Here is a 14,719-nt window from a genome sequence, read left to right as displayed (position 1 = left end):
CCAGTCCCAATCCAGTCCCACTCCACTCCCACTCCCACTCCCAGTCCCACTCCACTCCAGTCCCACCCCACTCCCACTCCCACTCCCAGTCCATCCCAGTCCCAGCCCGCCCCCCTGGCTCTGTCCCAGGTGCTGAAATGGCGCCGGGCCCGACCCGGACCCGCTGGGGGCTGCGACCACCAGCACCGGCCCACGGCACCGGCCCAGTTCGGCCCAGCTCAGCCCAGTTCAGTCCAGCTCAGCCAAGTTCAGCCCAGCCCAGTTCAACCCAGTTCAGCCCAGCCCGGCACAGCCCAGCCCACTTCAGCCAGGTTCAGCCCAGCTCAGCTCAGTCCAGCCCAGCCGGGCCCAGCCCAGTTCAGCCCAGTTCAGCCCAGGCCAGCCCAGTTCAGCCCAGTTCAGCCCAGACCAGCCCACCTGAGACCAGTCCAGCCCAGTTCAGCCAGGTTCAGCCCAGACCAGCCCAGACCAGACCAGTTCAGCCCAGCCCAGTCCAGTCCAGTTCACTCATCCCAATCCAGACCAGTTCAGCCAGGTTCAGCTCAGCCCAGCCCAGTTTAGCCCAGACCAGCCCAGACCAGCCCAGACCAGACCAGTTCAGACCAGACCAGCACAGTCCAGACCAGGTCAGCTAGGTTCAGCCCAGCCCAATCCAGCCCAGTTCAGCCCAGCCCAATCCAGCCCAGCCCAGTTCAGCCCAGCATAGCCCAGCACAGCCCAGCACAGCCCAGAACAGCCCAGTTCAGCCCAGGCCAGCCCAGAACAGCCCAGTTCAGCCCAGGCCAGCCCAGCTCAGCCCAGGCCAGCCCAGCTCAGCCCAGCCCAGTTCAGCCAAGTTCAGACCAGTCCAGCAAGACCAGTTCAGTCCAGCCCAATCCAGCCCAGTTCAGCCCAGCCCAATCCAGCCCAGTTCAGCCCAGCCCAGTTCAGCCCAGCCCAATCCAGCCCAGTTCAGCCCAGCCCAGTTCAGCCCAGCCCAATTCAGCCCAGTTCAGCCCAGCCCAGTTCAGCCCAGCACAGCACAGCCCAGTTCAGCCCAGGCCAGCCAAGCCCAGGCCAGCCCAGTTCAGCCAGGTTCAGCCCAGTCCAGCCCAGTCCAGTCCAGTCCAGCCCAGCCCAGCCCAGTCCAGTCCAGTCCAGCCCAGCCCAGTTCAGCCCAGCCCAGCCCAGTCCAGTCCAGTCCAGCCCAGCCCAGTTCAGCCCAGCCCAGTTCAGCCCAGTCCAGCCAGGACCAGACCAGTTCAGTCCAGTTCAGCCCAGACCAGACCAGTCCAGTTCAGCCAAGTTCAACCCAGTTCAGCTCAGCCCAATTAAACCCAGTTCAGCTCAGCACAGCCCAGCCCAATTCAGCCAAGCACAGCCCAGTTCAGCCCAGCCCAGTTCAGCCCTGCCCAGTTCAACCCAGCCCAGCCCAGTTCAGCCCAGCCGAACCCAGCCCAGTTCAGCCCAGTTTAGACCAGTTCAGCCCAGCACAGCCCAGTTCAGCCCAGTCCAGCCCAGTTCAGCCCAGTTCAGTTCAGTTCAGCCAGGTTCAGCCCAGTTCAGCTCAGACAGCCCAGCCCAGTTCAGCCCAGTTTAGACCAGTTCAGCCCAGCCCAGCCCAGACCAGACCAGACCAGTTCAGTCCAGTTTAGACCAGTTCAGCCCAGCCCGGACCAGTTCAGCCCAGCCCAGCCCAGTTCAGCTAGGTTCAGCCCAGCGGCACCCAGCACAGTTCAGCCCAGTTCAGCCCAGCCAAGCCAGGTTCAGCCCAGTTCAGCTCAGTTCAGACCAGTTCAGCGCAGCTCGGCTTAGCCCGACCCAGCCCACTTCAGCCAGGTTCAGCCCAGCTCAGCCCAGTTCAGACCAGTTCAGCGCAGCTCGGCTTAGCCCGACCCAGCCCACTTCAGCCAGGTTCAGCCCAGCTCAGCCCAGTTCAGCCCAGACCAGCCCAGTTCAGCCAGGTTCAGGCAATTCAGCCTGGCCCAGCCTAGTTCAGAACAGTTCAGCCTGGCCCAGTCCAGCCCAGCCCAGCCCAGTTCAGCCCAGACCAGACCAGACCAGTTCAGCCCAGACCAGCCCAGTCGAGTCCAGTTCACCCAGCCCAATCCAGCACAGCCTAGTTCAGCCCAGTTCAGCCCAACCCAGTCCAGCCCAGTTCACCCACCCAATCCAGCTCAGCCCAGTCCAGCCCCGTTCAGCCCAGCTCATCCCAGTCCAGCTCATCCCAGTCCAGTCCAGTCCAGTCCAGTTCAGCCCAGTTCAGCCCAGTTTAGATCAGTTCAGCCCAGTTCAACCCAGTTTACACCAGTTCAGCCCAGCACAGCCCATCCCAGCACAGCTCAGCTCAGCCCAGCCCAGTACAGGCCAATTCAGCCCGGTTCAGCCCAGTTCAGCCCAGTCCAGCCCAGCCCAGCCAGGTTCAGCCCAGCCCAGCCAGGTTCAGCCCAGTTCAACTCAGTTCAGCCCAGTTTAGACCAGTTTAGCCCAGCACAGCCCAGCCTAGCCCAGTTCAACCCAGTTCACCTCAGACAGCCCAGACCAGTTCAGCCCAGTTCAGCCCAGCCCAGCCAGGTTCAGCCAGGTTCAACCCAGCCCAGCCCAGCTCAGCCCAGCCCAGCCCAGTTCAGCTAGGTTCAGCCCAGTGGCACCCAGCACAGTTCAGCCCAGCTCAGCCCAGCCCAGCCAGGTTCAGCCCAGTTCAGCTCAGTTTAGACCAGTTTAGACCAGTTCAGCCCAGCACAGCCCAGTACAGCCCAGCCCAGCCCAGTTCAACCCAGTTCAGCTCAGTGCAGCCCAGCCCAGTTCAGCCCAGCTCAGCCCAGCCCAGCCCAGTTCTGCTAGGATCAGCCCAGCGACACCCAGCCCAGTTCAGCCCAGTTCAGCCCAGCCAAGCCAGGTTCAGCCTAGTTCAGCTCAGTTCAGACCAGTTCAGACCAGCTCAGCTTAGCCCGACCCAGCCCATTTCAGCCTGGCCCAGCCCAGTTGAACAGTTCAGCCCAGTCCAGCCCAGTTCAGCCCAGCCCAGCCCAGTTCAGCCCAGCACATTTCAGCCTGGCCCAGCCCAGTTCAGCCCAGTTCAGCCCAATCCAGCCCAGTTCAGCCCAGCCCAGTTCAGCCCAGCCCATTCGAGTCCAGTTCACCCAGCCCAATCCAGCCCAATCCAGCACAGCCCAGTTCAGCCCAACCCAGTCCAGCCCAGTTCACCCAGCCCAATCCAGCCCAGTCCAGCCCAGTTCAGCCCAATCCAGCCCAGTTCAGCCCAGCCCATTTCAGCCTGGCCCAGCCCAGTTCAGCCCAGCCCAGCCCAGTTCAGCCCAGCTCAGCCCCATTCAGCCCAGCTCATCCCAGTCCAGCTCAGCCCAGTCCAGTTCAGCCAAGTTCAGCCCAGTTCAACTCAGCCCAGCCCAGTCCAGCCCCATTCAGCCCATCCCAGCTCAGCCCATCCCATCCCAGTCCAGCCCAGCCCAGCCCAGCCCAGCCCAGCCCAGTCCAGTCCAGCCCAGCCCAGCCCAGCCCAGCCCAGCCCAGTTCAGCCAGGTTCAGCCCAGCCCAGCCAGGTTCAGCCCAGTTCAGCTCAGACAGCCCAGCCCAGTTCAGCCCAGTTTAGACCAGTTCAGCCCAGCCCAGCCCAGTTCAACCCAGTTCACCTCAGACAGCCCAGACCAGTTCAGCCCAGCTCAGTCCAGTTCAGCCCAGTCCAGCCCAGTTCAGCTAGGTTCAGCCCAGCGGCACCCAGCACAGTTCAGCCCAGCTCAGCCCAGCCCAGCCAGGTTCAGCCCAGTTCAGCCCAGCACAGCCCAGTACAGCCCAGCCCAGCCCAGTTCAACCCAGTTCAGCTCAGCGCAGCCCAGCCCAGTTCCGCCCAGTTCAGCCCAGACCAGCCCAGTCCAGCCCGGTTCAGCCCAGCCCAGCACAGCCCAGTTCAGCCCAGTCCAGCCCGGTTCAGCCCGGTTCAGACCATCCCAGCCCAGTTCAGCCCAGTCCAGCCCGGTTCAGCCCGGTTCAGACCATCCCAGCCCAGTTCAGCCCAGTCCAGCCCGGTTCAGCCCGGTTCAGACCATCCCAGCCCAGTTCAGCCCAGTCCAGCCCGGTTCAGCCCGGTTCAGACCATCCCAGCCCAGTTCAGCCCAGTCCAGCCCAGCCCACCGCCGCCGAGCCCCCGCCCCCCGGGACGGACAGCCAATCTCCTGCTCGCTCCGCCGTGACGGACAGGCCCCGCCCCGCCCCGCGCGGTTGGGGGGCTCGGGGGGGGGGGGGGCCCAGAGCGCGGGGCGACCCCGGCACCGACCGGGCCGGGACCCCCGGGGGGGGGGTGACCGGTACCCCCGCCCCTCTCGGGGGGGTCCCGCGGGGCTGCCGCCCCCCCCCGCCCCCAGCCCGTGTCCGGGGGGTCCCTGCGCCCCCCCCGGTGCCGCCCCCGGTGCCGCCCCCCCCCCGGTGCCGCCCCCGGCCCCGCTCCCCCGGCGCAGGAAGGAACCCGCGGAGCCGCGGCCGGGCGCGGTTTCCCGTCGCTGCGGGGGCCGCGGGCCGAGCCCCCCCCCCCCCCGGAGAGCCGGCACCGGCCCCCCCAGCCCGGCCCCCCGGGACCCGCGCCCCCCGGGGCAGACCCCACGCCCCCCGAGCACCCCCGACCCCCCCGGGGGTCCCTGCACCCGCGCTGCCCGTGCCCCCCTCCCCTGGGACCCACCCTGGGGGTCACCGGGGACCCCCGCCCGGCTGGGGGGTGGCGGGAATGGGGGACAGTTGGCCGGGGGGGGCGGACCCCGACCCACGGCCCTTCGCACCCCCCCACTTCGGCGGGCTGTGGGGCTGGGGGCCGGGGGAGGTGGGAGGGTCCCGTGGCCGTGCCGGGGGTACTGGGGGTCCCATGGCTGTGCTAGGGGTCCCGTGGCTGTGCTGGGGGTACTGGGGGTCCCATGGCTGTGCTGGGGGTCCTGTGGCCATGCTGGGGGTCCCATGGCCGTGCTGGGGGTCCCATGGCTGTACTGGGGGTCCCGTGGCCATGCTGGGGGTCCCATGGCTGTGCCGGGGGTCCCATAGCTGTGCTGGGGTCCCATGGCTGTGCTGGGGGTCCCGTGGCCATGCTGGGGGTCCATGGCCGTGCTGGGGGTCTCATGGCTGTGCTGGGGGTCCCGTGGCCGTGCTGGGGGTCCATGGCCGTGCTGGGGGTCCCATGGCCGTGCTGGGGGTCCCGTGGCCATGCTGGGGGTCCCGTGGTTGTGTCGGGGGTCCCGTGGCCATGCTGGGGGTCCCGTGGTTGTGTCGGGGGTCCTGTGATCATGCTGGGGGTCCCATGGCCGTGCTGGAGGGTCCATGGCTGTACTGGGGGTCCTGTGGCTGTGCCAGGGGTCCCATGGCCACGCTGGGGGTCCCGCATGTGCCGCCCCCCAGCACCGCTGCCACCGCACGCCCCCAGCCCCGTGCCAGGGCACGGGGAGGGCCGAGCGGGGCCGAAGCCCCTCACTCAGCCCCACGGCGGGCTCCCCAGCGCGGCTCAGGCCGCGGCCCGGCGTGGCGGTGGTGGGGCGCCCATTGTGCGCGGGGCGGAGGCGCGCGCGGCCGAGGTCACCACTTCCCCGCCGCAGCCGGAGGAAACGGCCGCTCCCGGCACCGGCGGCTCAGTGGCGGCACGATGGGCAACCTGCCGGCCGTGCTGCCCGGCGCTGCCCGCTCCTGCGGCCTCGGCCTCTGCTCCCGGCAGCTCAGCGCCGCGCCCGAGGAGAGCACCGTCACCGAGCGGGGCAGGTGGGCGCGCGGGGCGGACGGGATGGATGGGGCGGGATGGACGGACGGGGCGGACAGGGCACCGGCACCCGCTGTGCCGTGACGCACCGGGCTGCTGGCCCCCGCGCCTCGATGGGGACCTCTCGTTTGGCCCCCTCCTGCCTGGACCCACCGCGGCGCGTGGGAGCATCCCCGCGTGGCTGAGCCCCCCGGAGCCCTGGCCCCACCGGAGCCGTGGCCCCACCGGAGCCGTGTCCCGGTGGGGCGGCGTGTGCCGGGACGGGACGCGGTGCAGCCATGGGAGCCTGTCGGCAGCGGAGCCCCGCGCCCGCTTGCCCGTGGTGCCCCGTGGCATCGCGCTGGCATCCCCTGCCCCACGGCGTGGCCCGGCAGCCCCACGGCGGTGCTGCCAGCCCCACAGCGGTGCTGCTAGCCCCACAGCGGTGCTGCCAGCCCCACAGCAGCCCCTGGGATGCGTCAGGACCTACAGGGCCGTATGGGGATGTATGGAGACCTATGGGGAGGGGGCACATGGGGTCGAGCGGGGATGGGAGGTGCGGGGACCCCCCAGCCCGGAGGGGACGGGGACGGGGACGGGGACGGGGACGAGGTGGGTTCTCCCCGCGGTGGCCGGCAGCCCGCTCTGACTCATGGCCATTGTTCGTGCTTGCACATGGACGAGGCGCAGGAACGCCCCACGTCCCCCCCCAAGCTCAGCCCCACAGCTCAGCCCCAGAGCGGAGCCGGGGGCCCGGGGCCACCACAGCAGCACCGGGGGGGCGGGGAGGTCCCCAGTCACCCCCATGTCCCCCGCGCAGCCCCCCAGCACCCCTCAGCCCACCTCCGCTGGTCCCAGCTCACCCCAGTGCCCCCCGCCCACCCCTGCCCGCTCCCCTCCCGCCCCCCCGGGGGTCTCTGCCCCCACGAGCAGCTCCCAGCACCCCGAGGTGCCGGAGGCTCCCGAAATCAGAGCTGCTGGAGCAAGCGTGGGGTGGGGTGCCCCCCGCCCGGGCCCCCCAGCTGTGCTCCCTGCGTGAGGCAGGCGGGGGGCTGCCCAGGGGACCCCCCCCCAAAGCCTGGCCAGGACTCAGGGCTGCTCCCCCCCCCAGCTCGGCGCCCACCCGCCCGGCGGAGCCCCCCCCGCTTCGCCCGGCTGAAGAACTGGGAGACGGGGACCATCGGCTACGACACGCTCTGCGCCCAGGCCCTGCAGGTGGGCGTGCGGGGTTGGGGGTGCGGGGATGAGGGGTGCAGGGCTGGGGGGTGCAGGGCTGGGAGGTGCTGGGCTGGGGGGTGCTGGGCTTGGGGGCACGGGGCCAGCGGTGCAGGGCTGGGGGGCATGGGGCTGGGGTGCACTGCATGGGGCTGAGGTGTGCAGGGTGGGGGGTGCAGGGCTGGGGGTGCAAGATGGGGCTGGGGGGCATGGGGCTGGTGGGTGCAGGGCTGAGGAGTGCAGGGCTGGGGGGTGCGGGACTGGGGGTGCAGGGATGGGGGGCACCAGGCTGGGGGGCACAGGGCTGAGGGGCGCAGGGCTGAGGGGCGCAGGGCTGGGGGGTGCAGGGCTGGGGGTGCAGGGCTGGGGGGTGCGGGGCTGGGGGGTGCAGAGGGGCGCAGGGCTGGGGGTGCAAGATGGGGGCTGCAGGGCGGGGGGGCATGGGGCTGGGGGGTGCAGGGCTGGGGGGCACAGGGCTGAGGGTGCAGATCTGGGGGGTGCAGGGGGGCGCAGGGCTGGGGGTGCAAGATGGGGCTGCAGGGCTGAGGGGTGCAGGGCTGGGGGGCACAGGGCTGAGGGTGCAGATCTGGGGGGTGCAGGGGGGCACGGGGCTGGGGGTGCAAGATGGGGGTGTAGGGTGGGGGGGCACGGGGCTGAGGGGTGCAGGGCTGGGGGGTGCAGGGCTGGGGGGTGCAGGGCTGGGGGGCACGGGGCTGAGGGTGCAGATCTGGGGGGTGCAGGGGGGCGCGGGGCTGGGGGTGCAAGATGGGGGTGCAGGGTGGGGGGGGCAGAGTGCTGGGATGGGGGACCCGGGGACGGAGGGGAGGGCTGGGGGATGCGCGGGCGGGCTTGTGGGGCCGCAGGGATGAGGGGCGCGGGCGGGGGGCGTGGGCCGGGCCCCCCGGTGACCCCCGCGCCCCAGGAGCTGCCCTGCTCGGGGCAGCGCTGCCTGGGCTCGCTGGTGCTGCCGCGGCCGCTGCCGGCCCCCACCCCCGAGGGCACCCGGCCGGCCGAGGAGCTGCTGGGCCTGGCCCGGGACTTCATCACCCAGTACTACCTGTCCCTGCGGCGGTGAGCGGGGCGCGGCGGGGGCACGGCACGGGCCTGCCCTGCCCCGGTGTGCCCCAAACCCCCAGCTCTGCCCCGGGGTGCCCCAAACCCCCAGCTCTGCCCCGGGGCATCCCAAACCCCCATCTGAGCCCCGGGGCATCCCAAACCCCCAGCCCTGCCCCGGGGTGCCCCACATCCCCATCTGAGCCCCAGGGCATCCCAAATCCCCAGCCCTGCCTGGGGCATCCCATGGTCCCATCCCTGCCCCAGGGCATCCCACAGCCCCATCCCAGCTCCAGGGCATCCCAGATCCCAAACCCTGCCCAGGGGTGACCCATGGCCCCAGCCCTGCCTGGGGGCATCCCATGGTCCCATCCCTGCCCCAGGTCATCCCACATCCCCAGCCCTGCCCTGGGGCATCCCAAATCCCCATCTGAGCCCCAGAGCATCCCAAATCCCCATCCCAGACCCAAGGCATCCCAAATCCCCATCCCAGCCCTGGGGCATCCCACAGTGCATCCCTGCCCCAGAGCATCCCAAATCCCCATCCCTGCCCCGGGGTGCCCCATGGCTCCATCCCAGTCCCAGTGCATCCCACAGCCCCATCCCAGCCCTGGGCCATCCCAAATCCCCATCCCAGCGCCAGGGCATCCCAAGTCCCAAACCCTGTCCTGGGGTGTCCCACAGCCCCATCCCAGACCCATCCCAGCCCCAGAGCATCCCAAATCCCCATCGCTGCCCGGGGCATCCCATGGCCCCATCCCAGCCCCAGAGCATCCCAAATCCCCATCCCTGCCCCAGGGCATCCCACGGCCCCATCCCAGACCCAGAGCATCCCAAATCCCCATCCCTGCCCCGGGGCATCCCACGCTCCCATCCCAGACCCAGAGCATCCCAAATCCCCATCCCTGCCCCGGGGCATCCCACGGCCCCATCCCAGACCCAGAGCATCCCAAATCCCCATCCCTGCCCCGGGGTGCCCCACAGCCCCATCCCAGCTCCAGGGCATCCCACAGCCCCATCCCAGCTCCAGGGCATCCCACGGCCCCATCCCAGCTCCAGGGCATCCCAAATCCCCCTCCCTGCCCTGGGCCATCCCAAATCCCCATCCCTGCCCAGGGCCATCCCAAATCCCCATCCCTGCCCGGGGCACCACATGGCCCCATCCCAGACCCAGAGCATCCCAAATCCCCCTCCCTGCCCTGAGCCATCCCAAATCCCCATCCCTGCCCGGGGCACCCCATGGCCCCATCCCAGACCCAGAGCATCCCAAATCCCCATCCCAGCGCCAGGGCATCCCATAGCCCCATCCCAGCTCCAGGACATCCCAAGTCCCAAACCCTGTCCTGGGGTGTCCCACAGCCCCATCCCAGACCCATCCCAGACCCAGAGCATCCCAAATCCCCATCCCTGCCCCAGGGCATCCCACGGCCCCATCCCAGACCCAGAGCATCCCAAATCCCCATCTCTGCCCAGGGCATCCCACAGCCCCATCCCAGCCCCAGAGCATCCCAAATCCCCATCCCTGCCCCGGGGTGCCCCACAGCCCCATCCCAGCTCCAGGGCATCCCACGGCCCCATCCCAGCTCCAGGGCATCCCAAATCCCCCTCCCTGCCCTGGGCCATCCCAAATCCCCATCCCTGCCCGGGGCCATCCCAAATCCCCATCCCTGCCCGGGGCACCCCATGGCCCCATCCCAGACCCAGAGCATCCCAAATCCCCCTCCCTGCCCTGAGCCATCCCAAATCTCCATCCCTGCCCGGGGCCATCCCAAATCCCCATCCCTGCCCGGGGCACCCCACCGCAGTGCGGGGGTCCCGGGGGGGCTGAGGCACGGGGGCACCCGCAGGGAGAACTCCCCGGCGCACGTCCAGCGGCTGCGGGAGGTGGAAGCGGCCATCGGGGCCACCGGCACCTACCAGCTGCTGGAGCCCGAGCTCGTCTTCGGGGCCAAGCAGGCCTGGCGCAACGCCGCGCGCTGCGTGGGCCGCATCCAGTGGAACAAGCTGCAGGTGAGGGTGGGGGGCACCCCACGGCGCCCGTGGGCACCCACACCTGCCCCATGGCTGGGAGTCGCCCCATGGGGTGGCCGGGGGGCAACGGGATGTCCCCTGTCCCCCCCCGTCCCCGCCCTGACCCCTCCCCGCAGGTTTTCGACGCCCGGGACTGCGCCGGCGTGGCGGAGATGTTCAGCTTCCTCTGCACCCACATCCAGTACGCCACCAACCGCGGCAACATTCGGTGAGAGCCCTGCCCGCCTGCCGCGCTCGCCGCCGGCTGGACCCCCGGCCCCGGGGTGGGACCCCCCCGGCCCCCGCAGCCGAGGGGTGTCGGTGACATCCCGCCCCGGCCCCCCCCCAGGTCGGCCATCACCATCTTCCCGCAGCGGACGCCGGGCCGGGGCGATTTCCGCATCTGGAACACGCAGCTGATCCGCTACGCCGGGTACCGGCAGCCCGACGGCTCCGTGCAGGGGGACCCGGCCAACGTCGACATCACCGAGGTGGGGAAACCCCCCCCTTTCCCTGCACCCCCAGACCCCCCCGGTGCCGCCCCCGCCCTGACGCTGCCACCCCCCAGCTCTGCATCCACTACGGCTGGAGCCCCGGCGGCGGCCGCTTCGACGTGCTGCCGCTGCTGCTGCAGAGCCCCGAGGAGCCCCCCGAGCTCTTCCCCCTCCCGCCGGAGCTGGTCCTCGAGGTGCCCCTGCAGCACCCCACGTGAGTGGGGCTGTGCCCCCCAACACGGGCCCCGCCTGCCCCCCATGGCCACAAGAGAGCCGGACCCTCCTGGCCCCAATGGGACACCCCTCCCGGCCGTGGGGCTGGGGTGGGGGTCCCACGCGCTGGGGAGGGGATGGGAGTGGGGCTGGGATGGAGGTTGGGGACCCACGCTGGGGAGCTGGGGCTGGCAGGTGTGGGGCTGGCAGGTGTGGGGCTGGCAAGTGTGGGGCTGGCAGGCGTGGGGCTGGCAGGTGTGGGGCTGGCGTGGGGCTGGCAGGTGTGGGGCTGGCAGGTGTGGGGCTGGTGTGGGGCTGGCAGGTGTGGGGCCGGTGTGGGGCTGGCAGGTGTGGGGCTGGCAAGTGTGGGGCCGGCGTGGGTCCCCAGCTGGAGCCTGCCCCCCCGTGCAGGCTGGAGTGGTTCGGGGAGCTGGGGCTGCGGTGGTACGCGCTGCCGGCCGTCTCCAACATGCTGCTGGAGATCGGGGGGCTGGAGTTCCCGGCGGCCCCCTTCAACGGCTGGTACATGAGCAGCGAGATCGGCACCAGGAACCTCTGCGACAGCCAGCGCTACAACCTGCTGCCGGTGAGCCCCACGGCGCGGGGGCCCAGGTGCCCCACACCGGGACCCCCGCACCCTGGGGGGAGCCGGGCTGAGCCCCCCGCTGTGCCGCCGGCAGGAGGTGGCCCTGCGCATGGGGCTGGACACGCGGACAACGTCGTCCCTCTGGAAGGACAAGGCGGCGGTGGAGGTGAACGTCGCCGTGCTGCACAGCTACCAGGTGGGACGCGTGGCCGGGACGCCGGCACCGCCACGCTGCGGGGACCCCCGGCGCCGCCGTGCCACCGGGGCGGGCGCCGGCTGCTCCCGGTTCCCCCCTCCCCGAGCCCGCCGTCCCCGCAGGTGGCCAAGGTGACGATCGTGGACCACCACGCGGCCACCGAGTCCTTCGTGAAGCACATGGAGAACGAGCTGCGGACGCGGGGGGGTTGCCCCGCCGACTGGGTCTGGATCGTGCCCCCCATCTCGGGGAGCCTCACCCCCGTCTTCCATCAGGAGATGGTCAACTACCAGCTCTGCCCCACCTTCCGCTACCAGGTGGGCTCAGCCCCCACCGCCCCGCGGCCCCACAGCCCCACCGCCCCACGGCTGACCCCCTGCCCGCCCCGCAGCCCGACGCCTGGAAGGTCTACGTCTCCAAAGGCACCACCGTCACCAGGAGGAAGACCTTCAAGGAGGTGGCCAAGTAGGTGCCAACCCTTGGCGGGCGATCCCTGCCCGTGGGTCCCTGATATGGGGCCGGACGCTGACCCGGTGATGCCACCGCCCCCCTCCCCGAAAGCGCGGTGAAGATCTCAGCCAAGCTGATGGGACACATGATGGCGCGACGGGTGAAGGCCACCATCCTCTACGCCACCGAGACCGGCAAATCCCGAACCTACGCCTGGAACCTCTGCCAGCTCTTCCGACGCGCCTTCGACCCCAAGGTGGGCAAGGGGAGATGGTGGGAAGAGCGGCCTCGGCGTCTCCCCCCCAACCCGCGTCCCAGCCCCACGTCCCCCGCCACGTAGGTGCTGTGCATGGACGAGTACGACGTGGTGTCCCTGGAGCACGAGACCCTGGTGCTGGTGGTGACCAGCACCTTCGGCAACGGGGACCCCCCCCGAATGCGCGGAGGTGAGGAGGATTTGGGGAGGGGGAAGAGGGGACGGGATGGGGACGGGACGGTGACGGTGCTGTCCCCAACAGAGCTTCTCCAAGGCGCTGATGGAGATGACTTCGCCCTACACCAGCACCTCCCAGGCTGAGCCGCCCAAGTGAGCGCCCTGAGGAGGCCATGGGTGCCCGGTTGGGGTGGGGAAGAGCCCACCCTGCCCTCACCCTGCCCTTCGTCCCGCGCAGGAGCTACAAGCTGCGCTTCAACAGCGTCTCGCAGTCCGACCAGCTCGTCGCCTCCTGGAAGAAGAAACGGCGGCAGCTGAGCAACACCGACAGCGCCGGCACGCTGGGTGCCCTGCGGTACCGCCACGGCCGTGGGGACAGGGACGGTGTTGGGGTCCTCTGCCCGGCCTGAGCGCGGGCTGGGGCTTGGGGTGCCCCATCCAGGGGGGTTGCACCGTGCCTGGCTGTGGGCTGGGGAGGGGGCAGAGCCCACGGTGGGCACCGGCCCTGGCACCGGCAGCTCCGGCCGCATAGAATCATAGAATCATGGAATCATGGAATGGTTGAGGTTGGCAAAGCCCTCTAAGATCCCCCAGCCCAACCATTGACCCAACGCTGCCAAGGCCACCACCAAACCCATTGAGGGCAGAGTCATAATTCCATGTTTCCTGGCTTGGGGGCTGCATTATTTATAATGAAAGTAAAACTGGGAATCACTAAGGTTGGACAGGATCTCTAAGATCATCAGCCCAACCATCACCCCAACACCCCCATGCCCAACCATGGCCCCCAGTGCCACCTCTGCCTGTTTTTGAACCCCTCCAGGGCGGGGGACTCCCCCACCTCTCTGGGCAGCCTGGTCCAGGGCTTGGCCACTCTTTCCATGAAGAAATTTCTCCCAATATCCAACCTAAACCTCCCCTGGCGCATCCATCCCATGGCTGTGGATGGGGGCGAGAGCCGCCCCGGGGGGTCCCCAACCCCAAACCCCATTTGTATCAGCCCTGACCACCACCCACAGCACCCACCCTGACCCCCAACCCTGGGGGTCCCCCCCCCAACCCTGGGGGTCCCCCCCAGCCCTGGCTGCCCCCACCGGCAGCGCAGGGTCCGACCCCAGGGTCGGGGGCGGTGGGGGGGGGGGTTCGGGTCTGCGCTGACCGCGCTCAGCCCCGTCCCCCCCCCTCCCCGTGGCGGCAGGTTCGCGGTGTTCGGGCTGGGCTCGCGGGCGTACCCCCACTTCTGCGCCTTCGCCCGGGCGGTGGACACGCGGCTGGAGGAGCTGGGGGGGGAGCGGGTGCTGCCCATGGGCGAGGGCGACGAGCTCTGCGCCCAGGAGGAGTCCTTCCGCACGTGGGCCCGCCTCGTCTTCCAGGTTGGGGCAGGGGGAGAGCACCGGAGGGTGGGGGGCACCCACCGGCATCCCCCCCCCCAACCCCGCACCCACCGCTCCTCCCTGTGCCCTCAGGCCGCCTGCGAGACCTTCTGCGTGGGGGACGGGGTGGGGGGGGCCGAGGAGCTCTTCGCCCCCACCCAGGGCTGGAAGCGCCAGAGGCACCGGATGGTGGGGCAGCCCCAGGCCACAGAGACCCTGGCTGGTACCGCCACCCCCCCCGGACCCCCCCCGGCACCCCCTGGCCCTGGGGAGCCCCCCACCCCCCTGCATCGCCCTCCACCCGCAGCCGGCATCTGCCCCATGGCCCCCCCCCGGGACACCCACCCCTGCCGAGAGGCTCCCCCAGCCCCCCCATGACATCCCCCAATCCCCCATCGCCCCCCCCAGCTCCTCCCAGCCCCTCTCCATGCCCCCCCCCGGGACCACCCCCCCATGACACCCCCCAATCCCCCATCACCCCCCAGCTCCTCCCAGCCCCACTCCATGCCCCCCCCGGGACCACCCCCCCATGACACCCCCCAGTCCCCTGTCACCCCCCAGCTCCTCCCAGCCCCTCTCCGTGACCCCCCCGGGACCACCCCCCTGGGACCCCCTGTGACACCACCAACCCCCCCGTCGCCCCCCCAGCTCCTCCCAGCCCCTCTCCATGCCCCCCCCGTGACCACCCCCCATGACACCCCCCAATCCCCCCGTCACCCCCCAGCTCCTCCCAGCCCCTCTCCGTGACCCCCCCAGGACCACCCCCCCAGGACCCCCTGTGACACCCCCAGCCCCCCTGTCGCCCCCCTGTCCCCTCCCAGGACCCCCTCTGACCCCTCCCCACCCCCCCGTGACCCCCCCAGCCCCTTTGTGATCTCCCACCCCTCGTGCCCCCCCAGTCCTCCCTGCCACCCCCCTGCCCCCCCGTGCCCCCCATGCCCCCCAGCCCCGCTGTGCCCCCCAGGGCTGTCCCACCTGCACAAGCGCCGGGT

General features: G+C 70.7%; 1 protein-coding gene across 1 annotated transcript; it reads left to right on the top strand.

Annotated features, from left to right (window-relative positions):
- Positions 1 to 5,614: 5,614 nt before the first annotated feature.
- LOC142596908 (nitric oxide synthase 3-like) lies at positions 5,615 to 14,712 on the top strand (the record flags this gene model as incomplete). The annotated part of the gene is given in 20 exon segments (XM_075727366.1): positions 5,615 to 5,727; positions 6,816 to 6,840; positions 6,842 to 6,919; positions 7,842 to 7,990; positions 9,820 to 9,982; positions 10,120 to 10,211; positions 10,332 to 10,473; positions 10,551 to 10,690; positions 11,101 to 11,275; positions 11,370 to 11,471; positions 11,594 to 11,788; positions 11,863 to 11,936; positions 12,033 to 12,177; positions 12,262 to 12,348; positions 12,350 to 12,367; positions 12,440 to 12,507; positions 12,593 to 12,709; positions 13,553 to 13,727; positions 13,821 to 13,950; positions 14,692 to 14,712. Coding segments are annotated over 20 exon segments (2,209 nt in total), but the record flags the coding sequence as incomplete, so codon positions are not given.
- Between the last annotated feature and the right edge of the window lie 7 nt (positions 14,713 to 14,719).

The sequence above is a fragment of the Pelecanus crispus genome, unplaced genomic scaffold (genome assembly GCF_030463565.1).
Source record: "Pelecanus crispus isolate bPelCri1 unplaced genomic scaffold, bPelCri1.pri SCAFFOLD_210, whole genome shotgun sequence".
In the NCBI taxonomy this organism is placed as follows: domain Eukaryota; kingdom Metazoa; phylum Chordata; class Aves; order Pelecaniformes; family Pelecanidae; genus Pelecanus; species Pelecanus crispus.
Note: the sequence above shows the minus strand (reverse complement) of the source record. Positions and strands in the feature narration are given on the sequence as shown.